Source organism: Lathamus discolor, chromosome 3 (genome assembly GCF_037157495.1).
Source record: "Lathamus discolor isolate bLatDis1 chromosome 3, bLatDis1.hap1, whole genome shotgun sequence".
Taxonomy (NCBI): Eukaryota; Metazoa; Chordata; class Aves; order Psittaciformes; family Psittacidae; genus Lathamus; species Lathamus discolor.
The window spans coordinates 75,394,726-75,421,109 of NC_088886.1; the positions used below are offsets into that span (position 1 = coordinate 75,394,726).

The window sequence follows — 26,384 nt, forward strand, 5'->3', positions numbered from 1 at the left end:
TTTTTTTTTTTTAAAAAAAAAAAAAAAAGTCCTTGGGTTGCTTTTGAAGGAGCAATTCATTAAAATGAAAACAGGCAATGTTAGAGGCACCTAGTTCAAAGTTTCAATATGTCACTTTGTATCTATTGAATTGAGCCGATTGTGTCAAAACTTCGGGAATACTTAGTGGTTGTTAAATCATGTCTCTTCAAAAGGTTAACCAGCAGTTTTTTCACAAACACTATGCTTCCGGATGTACTCAGTTGCCTACCAATATTCCTGATTGTTTTAGTGATGGTTTCCCAAGAAAATATTCTAAATAAGCAGCTTCTAATTCTGCTCGCTCTGAACCTTGTTGGCTTTACCTGATGTGCCTGATATTTTTAGAACTGAGCCTGTAAAAGTCCATGCGCAGTCAATTTAATAGATTACAAAGTAAAATGATCTTTCACAGGCTAAAGGTAAAAAACACCACTAGTAGTTCCCATATCCAGTTCAAAAGTTTGGGGAGAGTTACAGCAGTCTTTTGGAAAGACACTTCAAGTGATGTAACTTCAATTCTTTAAACAAGTCCTTTTTTTTGGTAGGATTTTCATCTTGTTATAACTATTGTGCTAGAATTCATCACTTCTGTTGAAAGCCTCAGCATAATGTCTCTAGAACATGATGTGTTTTCTGAGCTTTTTCGTTGGTTCCTTTCTTTGTTTTGTTGGTTTTGCATAGCTTTGCAGATCTTTGTGTACTTGTTTTCTTAATGTTCTTGTTTTCTCTTTAGGATTCCCTTGACTCTGATTTTATCCCTTGGTAAATATGTATGGGATATTTTTGACCTTGTATTTAGGGCTTGAAACATCACTATTTGTTCCTTTTTATCATGCTCACATGAGAGAAGCAAGGCTGAAAGTTCAGACTTCAAGCAATAGTGTGGAAGCTGGTAACATAGTAACAGTATTAATAGGATTTAATTCCACTTCATAGGTGTTCCAGTGTGTTTTCTTTTTCCTGAAACACTGCTAGACCAAGCAGATGTTGAATTTTGCTGTAGGCTGGTGGGCAAGGCCACGAGGGGTTTGACAGCCTACAACTCTCTGAGCTACTGCAACGGCAGCACTAAACTCTCTGTAGTGACAGATGACAGAAGGGCCACAAACTTGGTCTGAAGAGGTTCGAGCTGGACACTAACTCTGTCTTTCCCAGGTGGACTGTGCAGCGACCGGACCTTCAGGAGGGAGGTTTTACAGACCCAGCCCTGCAGCTGCTGCTGGGCATCTCTGTCAGTGCTGGGGCTGCTGCGGGACCCTGTGACTTTAAACTACTTCGTTTACTATTCCATTAATCTGAAAAACGATGGGTTTTTTCCTCAGTGATGAGGCCACACTTATTTCACTCTTGGCTTTTGTTAACAGAAGTTGTTTCAAGACTTGGCAAGAAAGGCTTTACTGAGGTTTTACCAAGAACGACGTTTTAAGACGAACTATGCATATGCTCCCCTCTTCTTGCTCCTAGTGCTTCTCTGGCCTTGGGATCCAGCATAAACTGCTTAGGGCTCTGGTGCTTTCCCTCCCGCCCATCTGACCCGCAGCCGCCTGTCGCTCCAGCCCCGGCAGAGAGGGGTAGAGCCTCTCCCTGGCTGGGCACCGGCGCTCCCACAGCGACACCGGGCCGTGCCTGCAGCAGGCAGTGAGGGAGGGCGGGAGGGCGCGGCGCTAGAGCCTGCCCGGGCCCGGTGAGGTGCAGGGCAGGGCCCGCCCCCGGCACCACATGATGCCGCTTCTCCTTCCTGCCGCTCCTGTCCCGCGCAGAAAAGGGAACTGCGCGTAGGGCGGGAGGAAGTGATTTCCTTCTCCGCGCCGCCGCCGACAGCGGGAAACGCGCGGCCGCTCCTTGGCCCCCATCACTTCGCTTCCTTCCTGCCGGGTCGGGCCATGGCGGGGCCGTGGCTGCGGCTGCTAGCACTGCTGGGCTGCGCGCTGACCCCGGGCGGCGCCTTCAACCTGGACGTGGAGCGCCCGGCCGTGTACTCGGGTCAGCAGGGCAGCTACTTCGGCTTCGCCGTGGACTTCTTCGCTCCCGACCCGTCCTCGTAAGTGCCCGCCCTCTTCTGCCCACCGACGCACTACCGGCCGGCGTCTGTCGGGGCTGCCGCTCCCCGGGAGAAGGGGGGCCTGGCGCTGTGGCTCCTTTCCTTCCTTTCCTTCCTTTCCTTCCTTTCCTTCCTTTCCTTTCCTCTTCTCTCCTCTGGCGGGGTTGCTGCTAGCCCGACGAGGTGCGGGAGGGAGATGGGGGACCGGGAGAACGGCCCCCGTGTCAGCGGCCGGCCTGCTCCCTTGTAGCTCACACGGCAGAGCTGACTCCTGGGCAGTTCTCGGAAGAGATTCGGAGCGGTTCATTGATGGGAGGCGTTCGCTGCGGCGCGGTGCCCAACGCAGCTGGTCAGCGGGCTGGAGCATCTCTGCTATGGAGACAGGCTGAGAGAGCTGGGCTTGCTTGGCCTGGAGAAGAGAAGGCTTCGGGGAGACCTTAGAACAGCTCCTGGTGCCTGAAGGGGCCAACAAGAAACCGGGAGAGAGCTTTTTATAGGGGCATGTAGTGACAGAAAAGGGAGAATGATTTTAAACTGACAGAGGGGAGACTTAGATGGTATAGGAGGTAGAAGTTCTCTGTGAGGGTGCTGAGGCGCTGGCACAGGGTGCCCAGAGAAGCTGTGGCTGCCCCATCCCTGGCAGTGTTCAAGGCCAAGCTAGATGGGGCTTGGAGCAACCTGGTCTGGTGGAAGGTGTCCCTGCCCATAGCAGAGGGTTGGAACTGGATGAGCTTTAAGGTCCCTTCCAGCTCCAACCATTCTGTGATTTCATGATACAGTTGTGATGATTTCATGAATGAGCTATGCTGAGCTGCGCTCGTCCCTTCTGGGCTAGCAGCTCCAGCGGCCGTGGTGGCCCACACAAAATGGGGTCTCTGTGGCAGGACCCTGGCACTGTCTGGTGTGCACAGCCACTGGCACTGCAGGGCAGAGCCATGCCACCCCCAGCTCAGCTCCATCCGCTCCTGGTCTAGAGTGGCTCTGTCTGCTGAGGCCCTCTCACTGGGAAGCAGGCTCCCTAATGTGGCACAAACTGCACTGCTAGGTTTTCTGAATAGCCTTATCAGTCTGTGGCTTATGCAGCTAGCGGTGGTGATAGAGTGTAGAAAGATAAAGGCATGGCATTTTGCTTCATTATATCTCATGGGCTTTGTCCCATTGAAATCTCAGAATTTCTTCTGTTCTCTTTTTTGGCTGCTCTTTGCAGAAGTGTCTCGTAAGGGTTGCATTGTGTCTGTGCGGGTCACGAAGCTGTTGCTGACTCTGGAAAAGAAGTTCCATGTAAACACTCTCTGTATCTGCTTCCTGAATATGTTCCCATTTCATATTACACGACAACTAAGCAGAGGCTGGTGTATTTCAGACTTTTGAATAGTTGTGGCACTAACTTCAAAGTCATGGTGTTGCATAGTTTGCATTTCTCAAGTGTGGGCTACATATTAAGATCCAGCTTTTGTCACTTTTCCCCCTCCTTTCCTATCTTAAGAAACGGCTGTAAAGCTGAAAAGGCTGCTGGCTTCTGTCACGCTGTGGGGATTTCTCTAACTCATAAAAACCTTACGAACAAATTTTATACCTATTGAGCAAGCCTTTTTGCAATATATCAGCCTAGCTTTATTTGCATTTCTTTTTTGCCTACAATATTAGAAGTCATCCTGCCTTGACATGCATGTGTTGCAACATCTTTCTGTGCTATCTTTAGCACATCTTTTAGCTATCTTTTTTATCCTGTTTAAGTCTTGGTAGTTAAGAAAAATATTCTGTTTGTGCCTCTCCCTTTATTTCTAAGTTGGCACGTGTGGCTGCAAAAAGTTATCAGGAGACTGGTAAATGTGGGTGGTAAACTTTCTTCCTTGCTTTCTGATAAGGACCTATGTGAACTAACTGTCATTAGAATCACTGTTTGGAACCTTTCAATTATTTTTGTAATAGCTAGTGATCTCAAAGTGCATGGCTGTAAAATAAAACACTCATGGCTTTTTTCTTTTAGTAACTTGGAACACTAGTGGTTTTCAGGCAGCATGGATGACTCCTTTATATCTTAAAAGGAAGGTTTTTCTCTTTTTTTGTGTGTGTAATTAGAAGTTACTGTGTATCTGCTAAGTGAACTCCTCCTGTTGCACCCCCTGGTTCGTAAATTTAAGCTCATAATTGGAACAAAGTAGCTATGCAAATTTTACAGGAACAGGCTCTAATGGTATTAGGTTACTTTGGTGAAATTGTAATTGTTTCCTTTTCTCCATATGAGTACTAGAGATTGCGTGAATTTAGTTGAGCTAAAGCTACTTGGATTGACTAGCTTGATAACAAAGGAGAGTTACTAGTTCCTGAATGCTCAAGCAGCTGTTTCATAGTGTATTTTGACCTCCTGGATACCAAAATAAAGCATATCTAGGAGTCCAGTATTAAAGCCCTGTTCCAGTAGTCTTGTATCAGGGTGCTACGTGATGCCTGATAGAGGGCATATAATATGAAGTTGCTGAACATAACCTTACAAAAACTATAAAAGGTTTCTCATACATGCCATGGTTTAAAAGAATTGCATTTGACAGTCTGCCTTCCAGTTTATAAGTACATAGAAATATCAGTTTCTCTTTATTGGCCCATGGCAAAGCACTGGTGAGTGATTATTGCTCTAAGCACATTGACCAAAGCTGTCAATGCACTCCCAGTTTCATCTGCAGCATTGTGCTGCATCATGTGGAGGTGGGCAGTATCAAATCATAGCTGGTGTATTCCTATGGAAACAACAGTTTTCCCTCTGTTGCCGCTTTCACAAACTGTGTGGACTAGAGGCTTCTCTGTCTCTAATTTGTATGTTATTATAAGACTTACCACAATCTGCTCACTTGTTCTGGGATGAGAAAAGCACTTGATTTTTTTGCTTTGGGAGAAGCAGTGTCTAAACCTTTGTGGAGTCACATAATGATTTCTTTTTTGGTAATCTTTTTAATAAACTTTATATCAAAGATTATTGTAAGAAAGTGTTAAAATACATGATTAGAATAGGAATGATTTTTTTTTTTAACAAGTATTTAGTTTGAGGGAGGCTTATCAAAAGCTAGTGACGTAAGAGTAAAGCGGAAGGCAAGCTACCACTTGTTTAATAGACTGTAATTATAATAATGACTGTGGTTTTTTAGTTGTCATTATGATGCTTATTTTTAAGCATTTCTGTTATGCCCAGAGAGAACATTTTAAGTTCATTAAAGCATTTCAAATTCTTCTTGAAATCTTGAATGGCAACTAAGGAAGACAAATGGATTGCCAACTAGCCTGGATTTTCTATTCAGGTTCACACCAGGAAATATTTAAGCTTCTGAAAAATTGCATGGTTGAGAACTAGGGCTTCTGTTGGTCTGCAGATTAATTGAGCTTTGATGAGATACCACCTGTTTATACCTGGTATTTACATGTTAAGAAATATAAACTTAGTTCTGTACTAAAGTGAAGTCTGGGAGATGACTTTGAAAACCAGAGCAAGTTTGGTAAGCCTGGATCTGCCTACCTGTAAACATTCTCTTCAACCAGTCTTGCAGCTTGTTCAGCATTCAGCAATTTCAAAACTAAATAACCATAGTGCCTGATTGTAAGACTTGCGCTTACAAGCTAGTTTCTATCTTAAACAGTCTAAATGGAAGCAACAGAGCAGATGCTGATGAAGTATTTAGTTTTCTATCTTCTCTATGTCTTTGTCTGTACTTCAAATTTACTACCCTCAGGAAAGTGCTGATGAGTCTAGTATATTTTGGAGGTGTCACAGTCCCTGGAAGATGTTAATAGCCTGTTGGAAGATGCTAAGAACCTTGTTTGGTATGAGTTCTTTCTTCGGTCTGTTGCTTACTTGGCAACTTGTGAATTTTACCACCTCACAGGCATAATCTCTTTAACAGTTCCTGCTCAGAATGCATGTAACCTATTAATACAAGCAGAGATTTATAAGAGCAACAGATTTTAATAAGAGACGATTACTGTGTAATGAATTTCAGTAAAGATGCATTAATGTACAAACCTGTGCTTGACCATCACTTGGGTACTTGGAGATTATTTCAAAAAGTGTTTGCCTAGTCCTAGGCTGACTCACCAGTTTGTAGCTTCTGAGCTCAGAAGCACTGCTGTTTTGTTTATACATTATTTCCATTTTTTACTGACTTCCTTGAATTACTCTTATGCACAAAATTAACCAGAAATTATGCCAGACAATTACTTTTTTTACATTACAGAAATACACGATTTCCTGTTCCGCTGCATACATATGTATATTGAAAAGGGAAAAAAAGAAAAACCTCGATTATAGAAGTGTTTATCTTGTTTTTAAATGTCATTTTAAGTAGGACAGAATAATTTAATTTTCTCTTATTGTGGTAAATGTTGGTGGGGTTTGTTTGTTTGCCAGCTTTTGCTTACAGAAAAAAGGGATCCAAGTCCTGAAGCCTAATATGAATTTCTTTGAAACTCAAAGTTGTTCTTGTCCTATTTAAATTTGAATGGGCAAGGCTTTTGATTTATTAATGCTTCAGATGTTTTAAAGTAACAACATGTATGCCTTGGGTGTCGAAACTTCTGTTTTATTTCTTTTTACTGCAGGGTATTTCTTCTGGTGGGAGCTCCAAAAGCAAACACTACCCAGCACAACATTGTAGAAGGAGGCCAGGTGCTCAAATGTAACTGGAATTCCAACAGAAACTGCCAGCCGATTGTATTTGACTCCACAGGTAACATGTAGCTTGCTGTGAGGGGAGATGGGCTTCTCTGCTCTAATCCTAGTGTGAGGGAGCAGAAGAGATTCAGAATCACATGGGATTTCTTTGTAGCTGATGTGAATGCAGCCATTGGTGGACTAGCAACCTGTGAAGGTTTGGTGTTTGTTTTTTCTTTTTTCTCTCTTAGGTTTTAGAATGCTCTTGTCCTTGTTAAGTGCTGAAAGCTTGAGTGAGCATATGTTGGTTTTCTTTTGTTTTAACCTATTTATATTTCTGCTCTGTACTTTCCAGCAGTCCTAAAACATTTAACAACCTAATTCACAACAAACCCTAGGGGTGTTATTACCTATTAAGAACATGTCATGTGAGGAAAGATATTATTTAATATCAGCAAAGATGGTATAGGCAGAAGTACTCGGAAGTTTAATCTGAAACTGGGAACTGGGAGTATAAACTTCAAACTGTGGAAACTTTTTTCTTTTTTTTTTTTTTTTTTTTTTTTAATTTTTCTCTTCATATAGCTTCATATTATTTGTGATAGCAGCAGTACCTCTGGTCAGAGGCATTACTTACCGATTTCTGAAGTATACTATAGCTGATCAGCAGCAATGCAGACTTTAAACATTTCACTCGGTCTTCATGCTCTCATACACACAGTATTTTCCACAGACTGTGGCAAGTTATATGAGAATGCATTGCATGTGCTTTTCTGCTCAAGCCACTCAGTGTTGAATTCTGTTTTCCACAGCATGTGGAAGGAAAAACCTTTCTGTGTCATGGGATTGGGTTAGCAAGACCTATGTGGCAGGGCAGAGGAAACGCCTGTGCTTTTAAGGTCTAGCTGGTTATAGTTCATTGTTGCCTCCACTGGAATTTTGACTTAGCAGTCTAAAGGCTGTTAGATTTATGTGGTGTTCTTAAATTGTGTACAATACAGTGGAGAAGCTCCTCTTTCAATTCCATTGTCGAAATATACTGCAAAATGTTGTGATTAGATTTCTGAAATCTGCATATATTTTTCTGAAGCATGTTACAGTTCTCTTGCAAAATAAAAATAGCAGTATCTAATGGTAGTACATATAGAGGCTGATAAGTCATTATCAGTCTTTGTATTTCACTGTAGAGGAATGTTTCTGCCAGATACTTAAGATCTCTAGTAAGCCGTGTCTGATTAATAATCACCACTAGTGTAATTAATAGCCAAAAAACTTCTAGTAGGGAAAGACAAACCACATGGGTAGGTTCTAGATGTATCTTCATGTGGGAATTACAGTGCATTTATCTGCTTATACTGTGAACATTTGCATTCCATATGCCAGGCAGAGTAAATAGATGCAGGGGACAGGCTGCTTTGCTGTTCATCTGTGCTTAGAGTATATGGTACAGTGAGTAATGGACTTGTTAACTGCTTGAAATTTAACAGTAAAACCAGCAGGTCGTAATGGCTTAAGAGGATTTTTCAGTCACGTTTTAACTCATTCTAGCTTTGTGGCAATGAATTGGGAAATAATGCATTTGTCAATTATCCCCTGGGTAAAAAGGGCATTGTGTTTCAGTATAATAATAAATGCACTAAGACAAAAGAAAATGTCTTTCTCTTTGTGCATAATAGAATAGTTGATTCCCTGTGTTATGATGACAGTGTCTTACTGCCAGCGCAGTGTAAACCCCCACCCCTGCCTGCCCCTACCTCATAAGGAAACAGGGGTTAGGGGCAACTTGTGATTCGTATTGCAGGAAATGGAAAGCAGATTTGACCAGTGATTTTTGGTGCTAATGCAGAGGTGCTTTTGGTAGATGATTAGACGCAGCCTCTAAAAGAATTCAGGTTCATCCATTACTACTTCAACATTTATGCAATGTGATGCATACCTCCAGAGGTATTGCTTATCTTTGCAGTACAAGGCAGATTTTTATATCATCCCTCACTCCTTCCCTCCGATTATTTAACCGTTTTGTTAACGGAAAATGTAAAAAGCAGCACAGGTTCTGCGCAATTAATTAGATGTATTCTTCAGAGTTCTTTTCTAACTGTGTACAACTAGTGAGAAATCTGACCCGGGAAAATGAGGGCATTTGTACCTGTGGCTTTTCTCTGTTTACCTGTTGATGCCAAACTCCATATGTGGAGTTGCTAACTTACAACTACTAGAAGGCATGCCCCTATTCCTCCTCCTGCTTCCCCATGTCAGACAGCATAGCTGGCAGCTCCCAGATGAGGCCAAGCCACTGCATCTTCCACACCATGTCTGAGTGTGAGGAAAAGGCCACATTTCTGTGTTGTGAACATAGCAAAGGAATGTTCTGACTCTGTGAGGTTGTGTTTGCTTGTCTCATGATTGTATCACAAAATAAATGCAAGAGTAGGGTTTTACAGAGGTCCAGCAAGCAAGATTTTTTCTTCTTTCACAATTATTTTTTCTTCTTAAACATTACATTTTATTTATTTATTTATTTATTTTTTTTAGTTAAACTTTCCTCCAGCTTTACGGGTCCTTTTCTCTTCCCATCTGTACAAAGGCCATGCTAAGCTCAGCTGCACGTTAGTGGCTGCACAGAAATGGGTCTTATTTTCAAACACTTGCTTTTGGCTTCAGTATCCTATTAGCATAGACACATGGTCATATATGTGAGACAAATGCAACAGCTATTACGTAGCCAAGGAGAAAAGGTACTAGCTGCTTTGTATTGATCTTTGGAGGAGCTGTTCAAGCCCTCACCTTATACCAGCATTGCTTGTTACTTGCATTTACTCTCACCTCAGCTCCTCTAGAGGAAAGAAATATTATGCTGATAGTTCTTGTAGTACCAAATTTACTACTTTGTTTATTCTTTCCTGTGCATAACAACTTGGCTCTTTCAGGAAAGAAGCTGGGCAATAGAAGTCTGCAGCCTTCATGCTGAAAATATGTATTGCCCTTCTCACTAGCCTGTAACACAAAAAAAAAAACCCTTGCAAGACTATATATTACAATTTTTAAAATGCTGGCTGATAGTGTTCTTTTACTGTTCCTACACAACATATTTTCTCAATTAAAACAGCAGTATATTTGTGAAGGGGAAGAGGGATCTCCCCTTGTCCTACATCTCCCAGCACAGTGGTTACACTCATGTAAAAATACACTAGAGAATAATCTGTAGATATGTCTGCGTGCGTTTCTGTGCACATTATACTACTTTTGACATTCTGGTATACATGGTGGCTTTGGAAGGCAAAATGTTTATATTGCACATTAACACTTCCCAAATGTAAAGATGTTTCACTGTGGGGCTTCTGAGCATTTTAGCATTGACATCAGTTGAATTTGATTTAGCACAGTTATGACTATGTGAAAATTGCCAAACAAACATGTGATAGAAAATGCCCTCAAATTCAGGGGTGCATATAGCTGTACTAGATGTGCTTGTATGGCTATGGCCAGAAAGTTAGAATAAAAATATTTTTTTTAAAGGCTTTCAAGCATCAGTAGGCATGTATTTCAGGCTAGCTTTTGCACTTAGAAGCACATCAACTTAAAAAGGAATCAACCGCAGAACAAGCTTGCTCACTTGCATGCTTTTGTTCATCCTGTTGCAAAACTGAAATATGAAGCAGTTCTTTTATCTGTAACTGTAATGGGTTATCCTGCAACTGTAGATAGAAATAGAGCTGAATTAAAAATGTTGTGTAAGCACTGAACTTATTTTTTTTTTCCTTATTCCTGTTTATCTTGTTAATTCAATAGCTGAATGTGCCGCTGTAACAAAACTAAAAGTTCTGGTATTTGACTTCTTACTACAATTGCCACAGCATCACCACAATTCCAATGGAATTGTTATGTAAAATACTTTGGATTTTTTTCCCTCTGAGTTAACTCTCAGAGTTTCAGAATGTGCAGGAGGCTCTATTTTTTTTTTCAGGACAAGCATGGGGAAGAATTTTTTATTCACAAGATAGTATATTCTTCAAGATTGTCATAAGCGTAAACAAGATCAGTAATCCTTTCCTTTGCAAGATGTTTTATATATTCAAACTACCAAAATCCACAAGTTATAGGTCAAGGTGGGTAAGTATTTGTATTCACTCGTCTCCGTTCTTCACACCAGATAATTTTGTGACTGAAAATTTACTTTCTTTTTGTTTGTTTGTTTTAATCCATAGCAATAGGGGAATGTTCTGAATCTTATAAGGAAGAAACAATCTGGGAAAGCAAATGGTGGGAAAGCTGCTCTTACAAGCTTGCCGAGCCCTAGTATTGCTCTGTCTATGCAACTGACTGGAGAGGTGGCTTCATCTGCCAGCTGCCTAGCAGCTTTTTCCAGGAAAAAGATATTTCTTGTGGGGAAAAAACTGTAAAAGGAGTGCTCTTAATATAGCAGAACATTTTCTATTTCTGATCAGTTTCGAGACAGAGGTCCAAACCCATTTGTTTCAAAGACGCATCTATTCTCTCTGCTTCTTGTCCTTCCACAGCCTTCACAGACTAGCACAGCAAAGCTTGCATAGATAGTACCAAATATTATTGAAAGTATTTCCACAATCTTGCTCAGGGAATAGATTATTGAAGAGTTAAAGGTTGTTTTGTGAGTTGTATTTATTTTGCATAGTTGTCCATTTTTTTTATATACAATTAAATGTGTCTTTATGTACAAGAGAAGGATCAAAAGCTCACTGAGCTTAGACAACAAAACCAGTGAGCAAGAGCAGTTGTCAAATGTGCTTTTTAGGAAAATCAACAAGTCGTCTGTATGGTTTTATGTATTTTATAGTTTGGCATACATGGAGTAGCAGCTAATTGACATATAGATAAATACCTTCATTATTTGGCCATGGAATTTTAAAGAGCAGGTTCACTGTGAATTTTCATTCTTACAAAAACCCCAAAAATTCTTCAGAGACCTATGTAATCGGTTGGAGTTAGAGTGTACATATGTGAGCAATATGTAGCAAATTAATATAAACCAACTGAATTTTCTATGTGCTTGTTTTCCAAAAGGAAACAATCTTCATCATTATTCATACTATTTTACTTTTCATCTTTGGGGTCCTAGCTCTTCCTCGGTCAAAAAAAGTGGGAATTGTATTGGTACACATAGCATATGTTCATGCTCCCATGACTTTTCATAAAAATGTAGCAAACCCAGTTTTGTGATGATGAAGTTTCTCTTGCAAAAGCCTGCCAGTTTTCCAAAGAAAACTTTGATCTAGAACTGTACCTGCTCCAGCATAGAATGCTTGAAAGCCTAGCTCTTTATCAGCATCCAAAAATGTGGTACTGAGAGTGTTTGAAGAGCTCTTGCACTTAGAATACTCTGATGAAATGCAGATGGCTCTATGAACTGTTACAAAGGAAAAGATGCTCGTAAAACAACTTTGAATTTCTATGGTAATGATCTGCAGATTTTCAGTTTAGTGCAGGAAGATCTGCTTGGTCAGGCAATGTATTGTTTTGCTCTTCTGAGACACGTAGTAAAATTGATGCATTGCTCAATTATCAGTACTGCTTTTGGAAACAGCTTTCCCTACTGCTTTCATTCTCTTTCAGGTATCAAAATTCAGGACTGGGGAAACTTACAGAAGCTGTTGAATACTAACACTATCTCAAATATTTTCAACTCTGTGGTGTGTTTTTATTGCATTGGAAAAGAATTCAGTGTAGCCCCTTGTTGTAGAAGGTTTTATCACTTTGATACTGTCCTTCCTCTCCCCACCCCATGTGTTTTGATGCACCAGAGTAATTTAAGAGAACTGTTTTGTCCTTAAATATTTTTAGATGAAATTGTAAGACTGGTTATTTTGATCTGTGCTAAAAAAAAGAGAAAGAAGCTTTGAAAAGGAAAGTATTTATAAAAACCTCTCCTGATTCTTCCTTATATTTCTCCTTATTGGGGGGTTTGTCTCTCCACCCATCCTGAAGTGGATGATTCTAGACAACAGGAGGCTTTGTCTGGAAGCCTAAACCACCAGTTTGGTATGGCTGTATCTATCTGTGACCTATTTAGTTTGAACTGGGTGTTTTAACAGCCTTGCACAGCTTTGTGCTGTAGCATTGTGCAGCATAAGATTTGCCAGTGTTGGGAAGTGACTGAAGTGGGTGTCACAGGTTTATATTTGTCTCTTTAGGATTTTCATCATTTATGCAAATGAGGCAGTTACTCTATCCTTTCCACTTATGGAATAAGGAGATGGATAAGGAAGTGTGGCATAGGTCAGTATTTTGTGAAACTATGCTGCTTTATTTTTAGATGATTGTTTTATTGATATTAGGGTGCAATCTGTATGGGGATTTCAGTCTCAAAGGCTATTGATTTAGTCAACAATAAGGCAATAAATCTTGTAAAGACCATTCATTCATTTGTAGTAAGATGGTTTGATATTTATCTTGCTAAATCTATCATTACCTCAGTCTCACTGTAGTTTGATTGTTTTCTTTATCATGTGTGTTGGTATAACTGAAGTCTGCTTTGGACTCTGGCTATGGCTCCGAATAAAAAAGAGGGCAGAGGAATGTATGAAACCTCCTCTGCATGTTGTTATAGCTGACAGTGGAAAAATGCTCATGCTTTTGTGATTAGGTATCCTCCTGCACGGATACTCTTGGCTCTGTGTGTATGTGTGGCTGAATCTCAACTGTATGACTAGTTGGAAAAAAAATGTCTTATATTAGGCAAAAGGAAAAGATGCTTTTGTTCCAGCACCCCCCAGGGAAAAAACCAGGATTCATACCTCCAAAGAGGGAAGGGGAATAGTGGGAGGTTCTGCGTTTCTGGCCCCCTGAGTCATTAACAAAACACTGTGGCTAAACCAAGATTGCTAAACAGCATTGGGAGTTTCAAGTAAAGATAAGCTTGTACTCAATCCCTCTTGCCCCATTAACTAAAGCCGAGATTTTGAATGGGAGATACCCTCATACCATGTAAATTTCTCATATTGTGAAAACAGGGCTCTTATATTTTGTTTCTCTTCTGGCTAGCTGCATGAAGTTTTCGTTTACCTAGAAGGGTCAACATTACGTCTTTTGAATTGGCAAAGTTACAGAGAGGTTTATTTTAATGGAAATTCCGTGACTGTTTAAATTTTACAGCCTCCTAAGTATTCACAGCATGATGACACTGAACCAGGCTTCATCAGCTTCAGAAGCCTCACAACTCATGTTTATCTCAGTTAAGTGATAATAAGGCACTCAAGATCAGGGGCAAATGTTCAGGTTTTTCATTATGATGCAAACAGGCAGGAAGTTACATCTTATTCATCTGCAGTACTTTCGTAACAACACCATTGTTTCTGTGATAACATTTACATCAGGGAAAAAAAACCAAACAACTGTCCAAAGCTGAAATACAAAAAAATCCAGCACTAAAAGGACTTTTTGATCTTTTTATTATACTCGGAAGATGGCTTAGACTATTTTTTCCCTTTTCTGTAATTTATCCCCAGCATCTCTGCACATTAGTTTCAATTTATAAATTTAAGTTCTTTGTAACACAGTAAAGTGATAATGGTTTTTTTTTTTTTTGGTCCAACAGCAACAACACACCTGTGTAATGGCTTTTTAAAGCAATTCCTGCCTTGACAACCCCATTACCCCACCTGGAAAGTACATGGTGAGACAAAGCGCATGACTTGGCATGTCAGCCTTTTTTCCGTGACGAAAGAATTATATAAAATCATCATGTGATGTCTACTACAGTGAGAAAGAGCAAAAGAAAAACCATGGCATTAGCTGTCTTTTCAGATATAAAATAATACCCTTTGGTCAAATGACATAATCCTGGAATTAATGATCCATCAAGTACAAGGCCCTGTAGTAGCTGCATTTTAGTCCAAAACATAGCACTGTGTAAAAATTCTGAACATTTTCTTGAATAAATATAGTCAGGACATAGTTCATATTGCCTAGCTATATTTGTTAAAATGCCTTTTAAAAATAATAGAATCATAAAATAGTTTTTATTGTATATAAAACATTATTTACCAGTGAAGTAACCCACATACTTGTATAGCGGTGTTAGTCTCACTAGCTTCCCTTAAGGGTAAGAGTCAAGTAATCATAGAATCATAGAATGGTTTGTGTTGGAAGGGACTTCAAAGCTCAACTAGTTCCAACCCCCTGCCATGGGCAAGGGCACCTCCCACTAGACCAGGTTGCTCCAAGCCCTGTCCAGCCTGACTTTGAACACTGCCAGGGATGGGGCAGCCACAATGTCTCTGGGCAGCCTGTGCCAGGGCCTCACCACCCTCACAATAAAGAATTTCTTCATCATCTCTCACCTCAGTCTCCCCTCTGTCAGTTTAAAGCTGTTCCCCCTTGTCCTGTCCCTACAGGCCCTTGTAAAAAGTCCCTCTCCAGATTTCTTGTACCCCCTTGAGGCACTGGAAGTTGCTCTAAGGTCTTCCTGAAGCCTTTTCTTTTCCAGGATGATCAAGCCCAGCTCTCTCAGCCTGTCTCCGTAGCATAAGTGCTCCAGCCCTCAAAGCATCTTTGTGGCTTCCTCTGGACTCATTCCAACAGGTCCATATCCCTCTTGTGTTTGGGCCCCAGAGCTGAGCCCAGTACTGCAGGTGGGGGTCTCATGTGAGTGGAGTACAGGGGTAGAATCATGTCCTTTAACGTGCTGATCATGCTCCTTTTGATGCAGCCCAGCACACAGTTGGCTTTCTGGGCTACAGGTGCACCCTGACAGCTCATGGTGAGCTTCTTGTCAACCAACCCCCTACGTCCGTCTCCTCAGTTCTGCTTTAAATACATTTCTAAGGTATTCTTGAGACACTCTGAATTTTAGAAATACAAGAAAACCAGCAGTGGCTGTTAGAACTCTTATAATGGTAAGGCTTACATATAATACGTCAAAACATTGGTCTGCATTTATAAATCTCTATATGTTTGAATACTACCTGCATTACTGTTTGCTTTGTTTAATGTAGGTAGTGTTTTTAAAGGGTAGGGGTAACATGCTTTATTTTTTTAACTACCAATGAAAAGTTATACCATGCTAAAATAATAGGTTAGGCCCTTTACTTACACTAAAACACAGATGCTGAAGTCAGTCTTGTATCTTCCTGTGACAGATCTAAAGAATAGCTAAACTGTGTTATTTAACACTAATTTGCTTCAATGAGAGCTTGCATTTAAGTATTAAGTTAGTTTTCACCAGTCAGGAACAGAAAGCCAAATGGTTTCTCACTTAATGCAAGGGGATATTTGATGGTAAGGTGTTTTCCAGATTTCCTCATAAAATTAGTTTTTCTCCTAGATCTGAGGAAAAGGCTTATAGTCCATTTACACAGTGTTTTTCTGGGAAGAATTTTGAATGAGTGTGAGTTGGCTCATCCAGAGGAGGGCCATGAGGATGATCAGGGGACTGGAGCACCTCCTGTATGAAGACAGGCTGAGGGAGTTGGGGCTGTTCAGCCTGGAGAAGAGAAGGCTGCGTGGGGACCTCATAGCAGCCTTCCAGTATCTGAAGGGGGCCTGTAGGGATGCTGGGGAGGGACTCTTCGTCAGGGACTGTAGTGACAGGACAAGGGGTAACGGGTTAAAACTTAAACAGGGGAAGTTTAGATTGGATATAAGGAGGAAATTCTTTCCTGTTAGGGTGGTGAGGCACTGGAATGGGTTGCCCAGGGAGGTTGTGAGTGCTCCATCCCTGGCGGTGTTCAAGGCCAGGTTGGATGAAGCCTTGTGTTGGATGGTTTAGTGTGAGGTGTCCCTGCCTATGGCAGGGGGGTTGGAACTTGATGATCTTGAGGTCCTTTCCACCCCTAACTATTCTATGATTCTATGAGTAAATAAAGGTTACTTTTTTAAGAAGGAGTTGGCATCGGATTTGGCTTGTATTTAGCGTTTGCAATTTTTTATCCAAAAAGCCTGTTTCCAATGTATGTACTTTCTATTTTATCTAGTTTTTGTGCTTTCATGCATTTTCCTGTGCTACAACAGTTTGAAGCTGGTCAGCAACCCCCTAACTAATTTCCTTAACATCTGTGATAAAATCAGATTGCTAATAATGTTGAGCGGCTGCTTACCTGTTACTGTAGCAAAACTATTCCTTCTACTTGCTGGCTATTGTTTTAACTTGCATGGGAAGTTTACATCCTAGACGTTTTTAGTGTATCTAGCACGACAGGATTCTGCTTTACACTATAAAACTGCTATATTACCTTTCAATTTAGTTATAAATATATAGCATTGTATAAGTATACAATATTTATATATTTATATGTAAAATGCCATGCCATAACTATTATCAGGTTTTCTGTTGTTTAAGGGCTTTTTGGCAAGTAAAACTGAGAGATTTCTTTATATTCGAGAGTAGCTAGACAGAAGGTGTTAGCCAAATCTGGTCTTTCTAGGCTGCACAGCCTTGGATGTGGTTACTAGCAGAATAAACCAATTTTAAGTCCCTGATGCTGCCAAAAAAGATACTGCTCCCATCCATATGTTTCTTCTCCCTTGGAGGTTACAGCACTACTTCCCTCCCTATGCAGTTATCTAGTTTGGTCTCTGATTCAGCTGTTTGGTTTTTTTTCTTTGTTTGTTTGTTTGTTTTTTAAATGGGTTCATTATTAGGTGGTTCACATTGGGACTATATGAATAGAAGGCAGTAGTGCCAATACAGAGACTGCCTGCAGGAACCTATGGACAGGAGCAAATGGGAACTGCTGCCCCTTTTGGTGGCAGCTTCATCTGAAACTCAGTCATGTAACTGCATTCTTTGAGCAGGACTGTCCTTGGGTGGATTTTCATGAATTAAAGATGAGGAAGAGAAAAAGATATTGATAAACCAGGCATTTTAGAAGTGTGCTAAAGACAAATCCCTATTTGGAATATGTCTTGATCTGGCTTTGGTTTTCTGTATCATGAGATGACATACAGGTCTCCAGACTACATTTCTGTCTGTGCAAGGGTGATAGTACAGATGCTCATAAATTTATATTATTTATATATTTATAAATAATATATAATTTATATATTTATGCGTACATAAATCTATGCAGATGTGCTAATCATTAGGCCTTTGTATTTGGCAGTTGTTCAGTAAGAGAGTGGGGGAGGACGGTGTGTGACAGTAGGAAGTGGGTTTTTTAATTACCTTTAATAAAATTATAAAAAAAGTGGTAGTTCTTTGTGATGCTATGCACTTGGCATTCATTTCCACATTCTAATCCAAGAGCAAAAAATAGTCTATATACTTGCTTGTCTGTCTCTACAGATTAGAATCACTTTTGTTGTCTTTTTCATGGGATTTTCCTTATGGAAGTAACATTCTTTACAGGGTGTAAGACAAGCAAGGAAGTTTCGATTCAAGTGGTCACAGGTCTGACTCACAGGGTTTGGGGATTCTCCACAGCAGTCTGTGGAACTGATGTATGACTTGGCTTCATTGACTCCTTTATCTTTAGGCACCATAAACTAGCCATTTAGATGACTTCTTTTAAAACAGATGTTTTCCAGAGTGTTCCATACATTTTCTCATTCAGCTGGCAAAAGTTTCCAATGTTGGTCCAGTGGAAGTACGTAAGAGACATTAAATAATTTGAAGACTTTTAACATTCACACTTGCAGGAATGCCACTCATTGTTTCTACTAACCTTGATCACTGAACAGTTCACATAAAAACATCAGGGCAAATTATGCCTTATTTTAACTTATTCTACTGTATGAAAAACTCTAACCTTTTTGTTACTGAATACTCTTTCACCTTACTGGTAGTTTTTACGAATGCTGGTTGCTGTTCTTTGTACACGGCAGTGACATTCAGAATAAAAGTTAACACTTGGTAGAATAATAGAAGAATTTCTGTTCTGATTCTAGCCCAAGGTAAACTTACATAATTTAATTAGGGCAATATTTCTTCCAGAATCCTTAGTCCTAACTTAGCTTTGGCACTGATTCTTGAGCAGTGCTGTAATCTGACTTGAAAGTCAAATATCTCCAGTATGAGGTATTTACTGTGTCATTATCAAAGATGCCATAAACTTGGCGTTCTCACAACAAATAAGTAATGTGCTACTGCTTCATATGTAAAAATAGCTGCATTTGGCTCAAGATGTAAAAATGAGTAATAGATATTTTTAAAGCCTATTTCCGCGAAAGGGTGTTTCTCCAATGTTACTGTTTTCCACTTTTCTCTGTATGCACCAAAGCCAGTGATTTAGGGTTTTTGGTTTTTTGAGGTTGTTCTTACTGTAGTTTCCTGTGAAATCATTCTTCTGTTTGGTTTTTTTTTTTTCTTTTTTTTTCCTTGTAGGCAACAGAGATTTTGCTCCTGATGATCCACTAGAATTTAAGTCTCATCAGTGGTTTGGAGCTTCTGTGAGATCCAAAACTGATAAAATTCTGGTAGGTTGATGCCCCTGAAATGCCCCAGTACTGGATTACTGTAGTGGAAAAAAATGTGAGAAGATCCAGATAACTCAGAATGTAACTAAAATCTCAGTAATCAGCATGACTTGTCTTTTTCAGAATTTACTGGCTAGCCTTTTCTGAACTTTTTATAAACAAAGATTGTAGCAATTCTGTCTGGTTTTGAGGAAAGCAGTAGAATTAGTTTGACGTTAGAACGTGTTGTAAATTCTTCATGAACTCTTTCCAGCTGTCGCTTTAAGAATATATTGTTTCTGAAATTCTTGTGATAGATCAGCTATTTCTAAAGATACAAACTGGTGATACTTCTGCCCCAGTGCTGATAGTATAAATTGGATATTAGTCTGTACCCCTAGCATTTTGAAGAGGAGTTTTTCTTCACTGTCCTGTGTTCTTCCTTAGGCCTGTGCTCCACTGTACCACTGGAGAACCGAAACAAAACAAGAGAGAGAGCCCGTAGGAACTTGTTACCTGCTTGCTGGATCTAAATCTGTGGAATATGCACCCTGCAGGTCAAGTAAGTGTAGACAACTTCTGTTGCTTTTGTGTTTGAAATTTCACTTATGTTATATCTTGTGTACATTCGAAGCGGGATGTTTTACAGATACTTCCCCCTTCCATGTGCAGCCTCGCAGAAATTAGAAGAAAATCTAAGATAGATCCAGACATCTGGATTCTCCTCCAGTTGTTGCTCAGGATGCAGACCTTGCTTCTCTACTGTAGGTCAGAGGAAAATCTTAGATCCAGCTATCATTGCGATTGAGAATTTCAGTTTTTTAAAGGATCAATTCCGTAGTAATCACTTGAGCAATATTATGTAGCAAGTGCTTATTCAAAGACCAGCTTTAGAGTTTTCTGAAGCTTAACTTGTTATTCAAGTAACTTGAAGAGAAAGCTCATTTTAGAAGCCAAGATTTTACACAAGTAGGTTCTGATTCCCATGTATGCATACATACGTAGCAATGCGTTGTTTTAATTATATTCGTTGTTGAACATTTGACTTTTTATTTTCCAGAAGCTTTGCATCCCTATCATGTAGTTGAGTTGGTAGCTTATTGAGACACTTACAACCTTTTTTAAAACATGGAAGCCTAAAAGATAGATTTTTTTCTTTTTTTTTTTCTTATTTGCTGAAGATCATTGGTAAACAGCAGGAATGAAGCCAGTGTGGTCCAACATAAAAAGAAGTTAAACAATCATATATTAAATTAAATCATGCTAGTTAAGTAGTTACACTTCCAGATAATGGGGCCTCAACATTTCTGCTCTGGAGTTGTATATTCATAAGACTAACTCTGCCATAACAGTTCTTGCTGGGATCAGTCTTAGCATGTAGAGATGTTCAGCCAGGTATTCTTTTTTGTTGTTGTTGTTGTTTTTTTATGTTTTAAGCCAATACTTAAAGCAGATTACTGTTATGTACCTGTCGTGGTTTAAACCGATCCACACAGCCCATTCACTCACACCCCCCCCCCCCCCCCCGACCCTCCCCGCTCCCGGAGGGATGGGGAGGAGAATCAGGAGAATGTAACTCCCATGGGTTGAGATAAGAACAGCCCAGTAACTAAGGTATAACACAAATCACTACTGCTACCACCAGTGATAATATTGATAAGAGAAAATAACAAGAGAATACGATACCACCGCCGAACGAGTTCAACCCCCCCGAAGAGAGAGTGTGCCCTTCCGGGTAACTCCCAGTTACCTCCCTGGGCATGACGTGCTGTGGTATGGAATACCTCTTTGGCTAGTTTGGGTCAGGTGTCCTGTCTCTGCTTCCTCCCGGCTTCCCCTCGTCCCCAGCAGAGCATGAGACTCACAAAGTCCATGGCCAGAATAAACATTACTTAACAACAATTAAAAACAATCGGTGTTATCAGCTCTCTGCCCAGGCTGGAAGTCAAAACAGAGCTTGCACCAGTTACTAAGAAGGAGCAAAACGGCTCCTGGTAAACCCAGTACAGTACCTTTCAGACTTTCATTCCATACCAAAAGAAAAACTTATTCCCTATTTCCCAGATACCTTTTTTTCCTGAATACAAATAGGAAATATTTTTCCCCAAAAGTTTTGAAAATTAAATACAAAGGAATATGGAGTTGCAGTTTACTTTGACTGTGTTAGGCTAGGACGTATGTTAATGTTATGTATACACCAAGCCAGCCCTAAAATTGGTACAGCATTTGGTTGTGAATTGTTGATAAAGCAAAAATATGGATTTAGGAGAAAAAAAAATTTCCAAGGTTCAAGTTCAGGAGTGCAAGGCTACTTGGGAAGATGCACTGGAAAGTATCCACAGAATCATCTGATCTAGTACTAAAAATATTTATTCTGTTCATTTTTCTCTCTTTTTTTTCTATCCATCCTGTTTGTAGCCACTATTGATGCTGATGGACAGGGATTTTGTCAAGGTGGATTTAGTATTGACTTTACAAAGGTATGTGTGGTTTTTTTTTTTTCCCTCCGTTCCTACAAGTCAGCAGACAGTTACAAGTTAACAACCACATACAAGCAAAGCTATGACAAAACTAAATGTGAACTATCATTCCTGGGGGTGATTGATTCGGAGAAAACTCCAGGAACAAACTTGCCAACAAAGTTTTCAAGCTGACAAGCAGGTATTCTTTATTGCGGTGCCGGGAGGCACGGGGGATAGCTCCTCCTAACGTGTGTCTCTCTGTTGCTCCACAAGCTGTCCTTATATAGTCCCTGGGCATACATACATTACGTCATTTTCCAGAAAGTTCCCCGCATGCGTACAGAATTGTGGTGGTGGTCTCTGAGGGTCGTTTACTTCTTCCAACAATCTTCATCACCTCTGGCAGCCTTTGGAGCACGCGCAGTAGATGCTCATACCAGTTTAATTGGTTCGTTAGCACCAGAGACATAATAATCCTCCTATCCTCCTACTTATCAGTTAGTTTAACTGTAGCCCATCCTGGACACCTGCTATTCCCAGATACTCCTTATCCCTGTGTCCTGTTCTTCTAGCCTGTTTTTCTTAAAACTCTGTCAACTATAATAATTTATCTTGTACAAGAATGCTCAGTGTGTTCTCTAGCTGCACTCTATTTTTTTTTTCTATGTATCATGCACTTTAGTAATTTTCCATTGCTACTGTTACAAAGCCATCAAACTTAGCATTACTTAAAACTGATTCTAAAGGTTTTTATATTCCGTTTTGTGATTTTTCTGTCCCCCTTGTTTCAGTAAAGAGCCACGACCAAACTCATTCTTTTAAATAAACAAAAGAATTTCAACCCACTCAGATATTACGAACTGTTTCTCCCTACATCTTCACAGCAGCACACTTCCATTTCTTGTAGGAATCATATCCTGAACAAATAATCCACTATGAACCTTTGTTGCAGCTAGTCCTCAAGTGAAATAATCTGTAATAGTCAGGCTTTTGAGACACTTATTTTGAAGGGATTGGTGCATAGCTAGTGTAGTTCCTGAGGAAGAATAACTTACTGCTAAAAGGGAACTACTAACAGTGTTCTTGTGAATTTTGTTTCGTTTTTCTCATCAGGGAGCAGATACAGATTTTTTTTTTTTTTGCTGTCTTAGTTTTTTGTACTTTTATGTTCTCCCTGCCTTCTATAGATCTTTTGTTTTTTCTTTTAAATTCACAATTACTTTTTAAATCCAAGCACGTTAACACTGTGCACAAATCTGATAGCTAACTGTAGTTTTTTATATTATATAGTTAAATTGTTTAGCATAGTCTGGACATGTTGTAAGACCACGCAAGTCCTATTTGTGATGTGGAAATTTTTTGAGTTCTTCAAACCTTATAATATCTTATTGTGTGATATGCCTTCACTGTTAGCCCAAGGACACTTTTGTTTTCCTCCGGAGGAAAGTTTGCAAAGTACAGTGTAGGACTGTGTCTATTTTGCATACACCTCTCAGGCTTACTGTGCAGACCCCAGTCCCAGTTAAAACCAGCCTTGGGCTCTAATCCAAAACTCCAGCTGAGTGGGCAGGCGTGGGTATAAGGTACCTCCAAATCTCTGACCTAGATTTTTTTAGTGGTGAATATAGGAGTTTTTAAGATTAAAACCTGAATAAGTGGCTTAATTATGCAGCAAAGCTTATGGTCCACTTCAGTACTTAACAAATTCCCAGCACTGGGATAGCTAATCTGGTTGAAGTTTCATAAAATGGTTTGTGGATTGCTGTTGTACCAAGGAATATGGACTGAAGGAAATTACATTACAGTTTTTCTGAATTAAACTTTTTTAAAGATATGTTACAGAATGTAGCAGGGGCAGAAGATGAAATTAGGTTTGTGTACTAACCTAAAAACATGTTGTTGTTATTATCTTGTAGCATTCCTAACATTTCTCCTAATTGTATTTCTGTTGTCTTAGATATATGTTGGAGGAAGGGTCTATTGCAATATAAGCAGAATTCTGCCTAGAACTTTAAATGGGTGAAATAGAGAAGCAAGTCACTGAAGGCATATTTTTTTTTTAATCTTAGTATTTTACAAGATGCATTTTCAATGAATCATTACTTAAAAAAGTAAAATGTATTGGGGTCAGTGAAGCTACACTGATACACATGCATGGGATTACTTCCCATAAACATTACTTGCCATAAGACATGTTTTCTTGTCTTTATGCTTCATGTGTGTTTTTTTTCTTTTTGTTTCTCCCTGCCCCTCCAAGGGAGACAGGGTGCTGCTTGGAGGACCTGGAAGTTTTTACTGGCAAGGTGAGATACATCATTTAAGTCAGAGAAGTTGACTATTTGATTTTAGTCTTTACCCTCTTGGTCATTTGTATCTGCACTCCTCCAACCACTGTCAAAGTCTTCCTCAGTAAGAGAACTAACAGAAATAATTCGTCTTTCAAAGTATTTCTGAATAATCAAGGCAACTACAGATTAAAACTGAAGTAATAATTGTATAGATGTGTCTTTTTAAAACAACTCTATGATCATTTTAAAGGCATTTTCCAGAAATCTGAAATTTGTTTCCACCATAAAAGAACGTGATAAGTTTCCATTAGGATATTTTGCTTGTTTCAAAATCTACATGCTTCATCATTTTTGACACATGCATGAAGTGTGTATTTTCAAAGAGAAATGTACCCTCCAAAGAGAATTACCATTATTTTTCTTTGACAGCAAAGATGTATTGCATTTGTTCATATTGATCTTTTTTGTGCCATGGTGCATATTTTGCCTCTAAATGCACTGTTACACAGAACATTACATATATATTTTGCTAATGTGGGTTTCAGTCAGTATTTGCAGGACCATTCCATGTTTTGCTATAGCTCTTTGTTCAAAAGATGGTGCTGCTACCATCAGGACATAGCTACCAAACTCTGCTGCCTGTTTTTTGTTTTTTTTTAATACTAAGTTTATAAGAGATTTTCTGTATTACACCAGCCTACACTTAGAAACAGCAGCACAGGTTCCTGAATTTATTTTATTGCTTTTTGCCAAAAGTGACATCTCATCTGCTAAAACCACCTTATTCCCTGCTACCACCAAAACCAGAAAAAAAATCTCACCTCTGAATAGAAGACAATAGTATACTTCTAAAAACTAGATTTTTCATGCCAAATTTTTATTCCACATTCTGAGATGCTGGAGGATTAGTTTCTCTATACTTCATACATGTATGAGTATGTATGTGAAGTAAGTTCTCTTCTGAAAACTTTTTGTGATTCAAGATTTAATTTAAACTCAAAGAAAAGTATGTAATGAAGTCACCACCTAGATGCTGGTGAAATGAGAACAGAAGGCAGTAATCCACTATGCTCATCTCATTAGCTTCTTGGCTGCTGTATTAAGCTCTCATGTTATAGTATTTAGGCAAGGAGCAATGACTCGGGTCTGCCCTACCATAAGCTTATGCTTACTGTTACCTAACTGGGCAGACCCATTTAAGTCCTGGCTTACATGCAACTTCTGTTTTCAGTGAAAACTATTAGTGTGCTTCTGATTAAATCTGTGCATAAAGTTTTGCTGAAGTTGGATATATTTTTATTTATATCCTTTCTAGTGTTCCTGCTGTTGCCTATTTTCTGGTCAGTATTGGGGAAAAGTTGTTGCTTTAGAAGCAGGCGTTCTGTAAATGAGTTCTGTTGCTTACTGAATGAATGTGTGCACATTTGTCATTTTAAGCTGTTTCTTTCTCTTTAGGCCAACTTATTTCTGATCGAGTAACAGAGATTGTGGCTAAATATGACTCCAAAGTCTACAGTGCAAAGTATGATGACCAGTTAGCAACCAGACCTGCCAGTGCTGCTTTTGATGACAGCTACTTGGGTGCGTAGTTTGAAAATGAAGCAAACCTAGCTGTACTTGAAAAAATCCCTTGCAGTATTCATATTTAAGTCTAAATCATACTACTATTAATTCAACACTTGAGAGATAACTAAAGAGCTACATACCTGAAAATGCAGTAATTTATGCATGATGGAAGCTTAGCTATCTTGCCATAGGCTTGATTCAAAAAGTACTTGATGACAAAAGAAATGGAAGTATTTCCATGATTTTTTTGTGCTCTATGACTTGGGCTGGATATGGGAATGGCTGAGGTATGATTTTTATGTGACAAGTTATTTTTTTATACCTATTTTTTAGAAAAGCAGCTGTTTCTAAATAATCTACCAAAACAAAATAAAATGTGAAAGAATCATGTTTTGGAAGAAAAATAGTGGAGAGTCCGTTAGAGAAGTGGGAAGTTATCATTTACCTCTATATACGTCTAACCAGGTTCAGAAAAAAACAAGGACAGACTAAGACAGATCCCAGGATGATAATCTTAAAATTTCCATCTTCTGATCTCAAATTCATGGATGGTGATGAATTATAGTCTACTCATGTAGCTGTTCATAGTCTAAGCTACTTAAAGGCAATATTTATTCCATTGTATTTAAAGGTAAAGCATAGAGACCTATGAAGAGTGTAAAGAAATGAAAGGTTTAGTAAAGTTTTTAAAATTATTTACTAATTTTGTCTGTTGATCAGGTTATTCGGTGACTGTTGGAGACTTCAATAGTGATGGCATAGAAGGTAAGACCTTTACTTCAGTAAAAAAATCATGTTCTTAGGCTGGGCAGGTCTTTCAAATAAATGGTGTAGAACAACTGATGCAGTGTGCAGGAAAATGAATAGAGAAGCAATGAACTATGTTCAAAGTCATTGCACTTTGTGATCTGATGTTATCTGGGTGTCTTGCTTTATCTTTCAGACTTTGTATCAGGAGTCCCAAGAGCAGCAAGAACTCTAGGCATGGTAGGAATTTGAAA

The 26,384-nt window shown here is 39.4% G+C and overlaps 1 protein-coding gene across 1 annotated transcript in view; it reads left to right on the plus strand.

The window, feature by feature from the left end:
* The first annotated feature begins 1,725 nt into the window (after positions 1-1,725).
* Positions 1,726-26,384, plus strand: part of ITGAV (integrin subunit alpha V) — a 51,571-nt gene continuing 26,912 nt past the window's right edge. Inside the window, exons 1-9 of the mRNA XM_065669860.1 lie at positions 1,726-2,062; positions 6,650-6,777; positions 18,997-19,088; positions 19,515-19,629; positions 21,486-21,547; positions 23,787-23,832; positions 25,273-25,398; positions 26,104-26,148; positions 26,327-26,370. Coding sequence (XP_065525932.1) covers positions 1,905-2,062; positions 6,650-6,777; positions 18,997-19,088; positions 19,515-19,629; positions 21,486-21,547; positions 23,787-23,832; positions 25,273-25,398; positions 26,104-26,148; positions 26,327-26,370 — 816 coding nt within the window. The 5' untranslated portion in view covers positions 1,726-1,904. The remainder of the gene's footprint in view (positions 2,063-6,649; positions 6,778-18,996; positions 19,089-19,514; positions 19,630-21,485; positions 21,548-23,786; positions 23,833-25,272; positions 25,399-26,103; positions 26,149-26,326; positions 26,371-26,384) is intronic.